The sequence below is a fragment of the Saimiri boliviensis genome, chromosome X, assembly GCF_048565385.1.
Source record: "Saimiri boliviensis isolate mSaiBol1 chromosome X, mSaiBol1.pri, whole genome shotgun sequence".
Lineage (NCBI taxonomy): Eukaryota > Metazoa > Chordata > Mammalia > Primates > Cebidae > Saimiri > Saimiri boliviensis.
In genome coordinates this window covers 50,189,617-50,197,749 of record NC_133470.1, presented here as the reverse complement: position 1 = coordinate 50,197,749, position 8,133 = coordinate 50,189,617, and the positions used below count along the sequence as shown (strand labels likewise).

The window sequence follows — 8,133 nt, the reverse complement described above, 5'->3', positions numbered from 1 at the left end:
TCAAACTCAATAGATAGCAAACAAGTGACCTGATTTAAAAAATAATAATTAAAAAAAAGGTCAATAGGGCCGAGTGTGGTGGCTTGTGCCTGTAATTCCAGTACTTTCGGAGGCAGAGGCAGATGGATCACAAAGTCAGGAGTTCGAGACCAGCCTGACAAACATGGTGAAACCCCGTCTCTACTAAAAATACAAAAATTAGTCAGGCGTGGTGATGCGTGCCTGTAATCCCAGCTACTCAGGAGACTGAGGCAGGAGAATTGCTTGAACCCAGGAAGAGGAGATTGAAGTGAGCCGAGATCACACCACTGCATTCCAGCCTGGGCAACAGAGCAAGACTCCATCTTTAAAAAAAAAAAAAAAAAAAGTCAATATATTTGAATACATATTCCTCAAAAGAAGGCTGCAAACATCCACTGAGTATATGACAAAATGCTCAACATCACTAATCATAATGGAAATGCAAGTTGAAAGTACAATGAACTATTATCTCACACCTGTTAGAATGACTGTTACCAAAGAGACAAAAGATAACAAGTGTTGTCAAAGATGTAGAGAAACAGGAACCCTTGTACACTATTGGTGAAAATGTAAATAAGTACAGCCATTATGGAAAACAGCATGGAGGAGCCTCAAAAAATTAAAATAGAACTATCATATAATCCAGCAATCTCGCTACTGGGTATATAGCCAAAGGAAATGAAATTGCTATATCAAAGAAATACCTGTATTCCCATGTTCACAGGGTACTATATATAATAAGTCAACATATGAATCAATCAAATTGTCCTTCAACGGATGAGTGAATAAAGAAAATAGAGTATATATCTACAATGAAATACTATTCAGTCTTTAAAAAGACAAGTCTTCTATTTGCATTAACATGGATAAACCTGGAGGACATTATGGTAAGTGAAATTGGCAGGCACAGAAAGACAAATACCACATGATCTTAATTATATTTGGAATAAAATAATAGTGGAACTCTGCTGCTCTGTCTATGGAGTGGCCATTCTTTTATTCTTCCACTTTCTTAATAAACTTCTTTTCACTTTACTGTATGGACTCACCCTGAATTCTCTCTCTCTTGGGGTCTAGATCGGTACCCCTTTCCTGTAATATCTTTCTGGCAACCACGGAATGAACTATAGTGTGGAAACCCTTGACCCAAAGGCTATCTTTGGATAGGTGGTGGGGTCCAGTAACATCTTTCTGGCAAATCCTGAAGGGATGATACTGAAGAGTCCCCTGACTCAAAGGAAAATCATCTGCTTGCACCGACTGACTAACTTTGGGAAAGTGGAGTGCATATACCGGGGTAAAGCAGGATTCGGTTAGACGCCCAACTTAGGGGAGTTAGAGTCTCTCCTAAAATAGAGAGGGTTAAAGTCGCCTCTCAGTAAAAGGCAATGACACTTGACCGACCTTGAGTTAGAGGCCCAACTTAGGAAGGTTAGAGTCCCTTCTAAGATTTTGGGGGTTAGAGGCCCCTGTCAGTAAAATCCCTGTGGATAAAGTCCCTTTTGGCTAAGAATGGGTTTGGCAGTATGGGATGTTAACTGCTATTCTCTTTGGATTTATCTGCCTTGTAATGTTTGCTGATGGCCATGGGTGACAGGGTTAGGCATGTACAGGTTTGTGGGACATGAGAAGCTTTTTCCTCCCTAAAAGAGGAAACTTTAGAGCTGATGGGACTGCTGGAAAAAAAAATGCCTTCACACTAGCAGCCACCTGATGTTTTCAGTGTTGCTACAATGAGTGGGTCTTTCTCTGTGCTCCCTGAGCATTTTGTCTTCTCCACCCTGCCACAGGCAATGCTTTTTCTCACTCTCCTTTCCCTTTTATATCTTTTCTATTACTCAGGCTGACCATCTTGCCCAGAGAACACATGTTGAAACTCCTGATCAGAGGGTGGATTAACACTTATGGGGGCAAGTTTGAGCCTTACCAGTTTGATATTGGTTGCTAAGAAGAGTGGCTAATGTCTATCTTTTGTTACACGTATTTTACTCTAGCCAGAATGGAAAGATATAATGTTCCTTTGTGTTGCAGCTTGACCCCCAGGGCTGTGGTGCGGACATCGGGGTCACTAGGGCCATTCAGGGAAAGAAAGCCCAGAAGTCTGGCATGCTGGCAAAAGGGTAAGAATTTATAACCAGTTAGACTTCCAACCTCTCTCTCTCTCTCTTTCTCTGTGTGTGTGTGTGTGTGTGTGTGTGTGTGTGTGTACACACGCATGCACACACACGTGTAAACTGGATGAGGTTTCCCTTTGGTCAGTCATCTTCTTGGGAGCTTGACCTTGTAAGCACGTGGCAGAACTTTCTCTTGGTCTCCACCATCACAGTGGCGGCCTGGGTTCAGGGTTCAATTCCCAGCTTAGGGGATGATCCTTCATTTTCTGTCTGTCTATGTATTTATATATATTATGTGTGTGTAACATAAAAGAGCTTTAACTAATTTGTTTAAAAATAATAAGAGATTAAATAAAATATTTTGTCAGAAAAGTAAAAAGTACAATGCCTTTTAGTTCATGTGACCTAAGTAATCTTAGGGAAATAAAGACAGTTTTAAAAATTATTAGTAAAATAAAAATACTTTCAAAAATGTAAACATTTGTTCTAAATTATGCAGGTGTTGCATAAACTGCTTCTTTGACTTTTGAAAATTGTTCAATTTACCTATCATGGATATATTATATTCTAGATAAGGCCTGAGGACATGTGGAATTAGCCATGCCCCAGCTATACAAAGAAGGTTATAAAGAAAAGATATTTTATATAAGAAAAGATGTTGTGTAGTAAATTCTTGTCCTAAAGTAAAATGACTGGTTGTTTAAAAAGAGGGATTTATTTTTTATTTTATTATACTTAAGTTGTCGGATACTTGTGCAGAACTTACAGGTTTGTTACATAGGTATACATGTGCCATGGTGGTTTGCTGCACCCCATCAACTCATCATCAACATTAGGTATTTCCACTAATGATATCCCTCCCCTTGCCTCCCGCCCCCCAACATGCCCCAGTGTGTGATGTTCCCCTCCCTATACCCATATGTTCTAAAAAGAGGGATGTTAAGGCAAGTCAGAAAGTCTAAGCACATCTGTGTAAGTCGTGAAAAAATTTGTGAAAGGGAATTTATGCAAAAAAAACTTTGTACTATTTAAAGGTATTTAGGCCTCCTAAATGCATCATAAAATGTTACTGTGGCTCTAACTGTACAGCTTGCCTGCTTTACAGATAGGTAAGGTCTGGTACATGTGGAGTTAGCCATGCCCCCATCTATGCTGGAAAAAGTCAGCCCTTATCTGCACTTCTGTCTGGTGTGTCCTAGGATAGGCTACACACCTGGTACATAATTAAAATTGCTACTTACAGGGTTTTCACCAAAAGTAAAAGTTACTAAGAGTTAACATTGTATCATGTAATTGAGACTACTGAAGAAACAGTTTTACATGCAAGGTGTGTAGGGAAAGTGAAATGAGTGGTAAAATACTATAAGAAGGCATTGGTATGTGGATTTTTCTTGCCTAAAGAGTTAAAGGATTGTTTTAAATTCGATAGAATAAAGCTGGAGGTTTAAGCAAGTTGTGGAAGGCTTGTAAAAAATTAATTGTAAAAGAAATTATGTGTATGAACATATTGGCTAAAGTTAAAGGAGTATTAGTCAGTTTTTTCATAAATCAAACATTGGAATAAAAGCACAACAGGTTTTTCTTAAAGCAAAAATCTGTTTATAATCTGCTCTTTGACAACAATTTGTAAATAATTATAAAATGTTTGTGAGGGGGGCATGGGCAGGGGAGGGGTGGAGCCGCCATGGGCCAGGCCCCCTTCATGGGTGAGGGCCTCAGTCCCCAGCTCCTGCTGGGCACACACACACGCTTCCTCTCCTGTGCTCCTGGGCATCTGGAGGCAAAGGTCCTGCAGCGTTCACGAGAATCCAGGTCCCTGCAAGTCCAGGATCCGCTCCTCCAGCCATGCCCAGGGCATACGAGCTGGCCAGCCTTGGGGAGAACACACGGGGTGCCGCAGGAGTCCTGTGGGAAGATGCAGAAGCCCAACAGCAAGATCGTGCTGCTGGGGGAGATGAACGTGGGGAAGACGTCGCTGCTGCAGCGGTACATCGAGCAGCACTTCCTGGACAGGTCAGCATGGTGGGCGGTGCCCTCTACCTGAAGCAGTGACGCTCCTACATCTCCATCTGGGACACGGCAGGGCGGGAGCAGTTCCACGGCCTGAGCTCCATGTACGGCCTGGGCTCCATGTACTGCCGGAGAGCAGCTGCCATCATCCTCACCTATGATGTGAATCACCCACAGAGCCTGGTGGAGTTGGAGGATCACTTCCTGGGCCTGACAGAAACAGCCAGCAAAGACTGCCTCTTTGCCATCGTGGGGAACAAAGTGGACCTCACTGAGGAGGGGCCCTTGGAGGGCCAGGAGAAGGGAGAGTGCAGTCCCAACTTGGACAGCAGGGGCTGTGTCTCCCCCAGGGTGCCTAAGCAGGTGCATCTGGAGGATGCGGTGGCCCTTTATAAAAAGATCCTGAAGTACAATATGCTGGATGAGCAGGACATGCCGGCCGCTGAGCAGATGTGCTTTGAGACCAGTGCCAAGACGGGCTACAATGTGGACCTCCTGTTTGAGACACTGTTTGACCTGGTGGTGCCAATAATCTCACAGCAGAGAGCTGAGAGGCCATCACACACGGTGGACATATCCAGCCATAAGCCACCCAAGAGGGCGAGATCTGGGTGTTGTGCCTGACTTTCAAGGGCCCCCCAGACTCAGACGGTGTGTGTGGAAAGGGGTCTGAGCAGGCAAGCTGTGATCTGAAAGGCGCAAGGAACACTGGAGAATTATTTTACGGAACACCACACTCAGTGAAATGGAGTGGAAATGGCAGCTCGGCCTCAAGAGGAGGTCGATGTGTGTGGTCTCCTCAGTCTCTGTCAGAGGGCCGGGGAGGTGGGGAATGGGAATCCTCTGCAAAGCACAATCTGCCGAGCCGAGACCCCTGGCACTCTCTGCCCTGCTGCCCAGCACTGGTCCTTCTCAACCAGCCTCCCACAGCCCCCTCACCCTCATACAGGCACAAAAGAAGCACACGTCTGCACCTGCGCCTCTGACCCTTTCAGCACCCTGGGCTGTTACCACATCCTACAACTTACATGTGTCTTGTTCTCAAGCGTTTCTCTTCACTGTGAGTTGTCTTTGGTCCTCCCACTTGGTACTTGTATCTTGATGCTTTATAATCCTGACTCTCGACATGTTCATTTATACAAATCAGGAATAACTGTTTTTATACTGATTGCAGCAATGTGGGCTGCATGTATTATTAAAGAGGATTTTGGGAAAACCTTTGCTTTGAAAAAAAAAGTTCATGAAAATCTTACTTTATGGTCAAACTGATTAAGATTAAACACATTTGTCTATAAGGTTTTATTAAGAATTGGGTCTGACATCAGTAATGCACTAATGCAAGAGGGACATTTGGCTTATTTGCTATAAAAATCATACAGGAAGCATTGTCAAACATGAAATGGTGCTTAGTTTTCTTTAGACTGTATTTGTATAAATATATTATTGGTATGTGTTCCAAAACCATGGGAAACTCCTATAATTCGGATATAATTTAGTGTGTGTTATTAATAATTGTTACATAAAATCATTGTATGCTACAGAGGTAACCAAATTTTTCTGTCAATCATGTTTTTGACTGTGGCTGTCCTAAGACTTTTTCTCATCCACAGACAATTATTGACTTGTTTTTATCTTCTTCAAAGGGTGATTTATAAGCAGCTATAGGACTCTAACAGGTGTTCTTATATGCAGATTTTGGATAAGTTTGAAAATTGTGACATTAGAATAGAGGAAACAATTTCAGGACTCTCATGGAGAGCTGAAGTGTTCACAAATACCAAGCAGAACAGGAATTAACTGCATCAACTAAACTAAAAAAGTCTGAAGTAACATTTTTAACTTTGCTTAAAACATTGCTAATCCTTCGTTTTGTTTTTCAGAGTCAAGGAAACTTTTATTGTGAGCTATTTACAGCTTTTAGCAATACAGTAAAGTATACTGCTATGAACAAAATTTTGGGTATATTTGTTTCTACCTGATTTATCCAGAATTTGAAAACCAGTTGTCAGTATTCTTAATTTATGGCAGTATAGTTATTTGTATAAGTGCAATAAGAATCTGCTTTCTTTTCCAACAGGACGCAGTTGGAGAAATCGGTTATTTTACCAGAGCTTTGACTGGAATGGGATGCTTTCCTTTAAAAAATCACACTTGACTTGTAAAGCCAATAAAAGCCTTTGGGGGTCAGTGGTTGCCTCATACCTTGCCTCTACAGTCCCTGTACAGGGTGTCTGACCTGTGGTAAGTAAACAATGTCACTTTCTAACAGGTACAGGAGCCCCAAGTTATCTTGGGACCACAAGAAGAGAGGAACTTATTCAGCTCATAGGTATTTGAGGGTGCAAACCCATGGCTGGACTCAGCTTTTAAAAAGTCTTATCTCAAATCCCGTCTACGGAACAAAGTTCCATCAAGGCCAGTTTACAAAAAGCTTATATGAAAAATAATTTTTCTTGCTGCACTTTATACAAATAGTCAGACCTAGTATAATAAAGCAAATTGGTCTTAATTTGTCTCTAGTAAAAATGGGAAACTAGAGAGATAAATATTAAGTTTCAAGGACTGTGGTACACTTGTTATTAAATTCTAGTCTCATCAATTTTTTTTTCTGGAATTTAGGCTAACCTTGCTTATTCCTGTGAACAAACCAGTGATCTCTGACTGCTGCTCAGAAGAAACAAGAAGGATAGGTAGTGTAAAAATCTGGATCAATAGTCTAATTCTGGGCACAAATCAAAATCATCTAGCAACCCCATATCAACTTGGTTCCAACAGTTGCCCAGTTCATGAAAAGTCTTCTAATTTACTTTACTTGGGATAATTGTACATATTTTGCTTTACTCTTGTGGAATATATTGCTGTTCTACTCTTCAGGTAGGAATGCAGCATAAGCTTACTGAATGTTTTCTTAAACTGAACAATTATTAATCTTCCAGATATCACCAAGAGTCATGAATGGTCCTCACCATACCAATGGTTTCTGGCTGAGCTCCTCTCTACCCTGAACACAAGAGACCCTAATAGCTAGGCAAGAGTGTCATTGCCCCTATTCAGCCTGAAGAAGTTACAGAGGATGGATCTTTGTCCCTCTGCAACCCTGAGGATTAAGGGTTCTTTTATAAAACAGAGGCATGTAAACCAGAGCAACCCCATCTTGAATAGGAACTGGGTAAAATGACGCTGATAACCAACAGGCTGCACTCCCAGGGTTAAGGCATTCTAAGTCACAGGATGGTCGGCCCGAGATACAGGTCATAAAGACCTGCTGATAAAATAGGTTGCAGTAAAGAAGGTGACCAAAACCCACCAAAACCAAGATGGCCACAAGAGTAACCACTTGTCGTCCTCTCTGCTACACTCTCACCAGAGCCATGACAGTTGACAAACACCATGGCAATGTCAAGGAGTCACCCTATATGGTCTAAAAGGGGAGGCATGAATAATCCACCCCTTGTTTAGCATATTATCAAGAAATAACTATAAAATTGGGTAACCAGCAAGCCCTAGAGACTGCTCTGTTTATGGAGTAGCCATTCTTGTATTCTTCTACCTTCTTAATAAACTTTCTTTCACTTAAAAAAAAAATAGTGAAACTCGTAGAAGTAGATAGTAAAATGGTGGTTACCAAGGTCTGGAGAGGTGGGGGATTAGAAGATGTTGCTCAAAGTATACAAAATTTCAGTTAGACAGGAAGAATAAGTTCAAACGTTCTATTGTACAATACAGTGATATATACTTAATGACAATGTACTGAATATGTGAAAATTGCTAAGAGTACATTTTCAGTGTTCTCACCACAAGGAAATGATGTGACGTAATGCATTTGTTAAACAGCTTGATTTAGCCATTTCACACATATACATATTTGAGAACATCCTGGTGTATCCCTTAAATATGTACAATTTTATTTGTCGAAAATGAAAAAAGAAAAGAAGGTGAACTCTGTTATCATACTATGCAGTGGCCCATGAGTATCATTTATGTCAAA

General features: G+C 41.3%; 1 protein-coding gene across 1 annotated transcript; it reads left to right on the top strand.

The window, feature by feature from the left end:
* Positions 1 to 4,050: 4,050 nt before the first annotated feature.
* On the top strand, positions 4,051 to 4,769 carry LOC101035985 (ras-related protein Rab-20). Its single transcript, XM_010331559.1, is given in 2 exon segments — positions 4,051 to 4,144; positions 4,147 to 4,769. Coding segments are annotated over 2 exon segments (717 nt in total).
* The last annotated feature ends 3,364 nt before the right edge of the window (positions 4,770 to 8,133 follow it).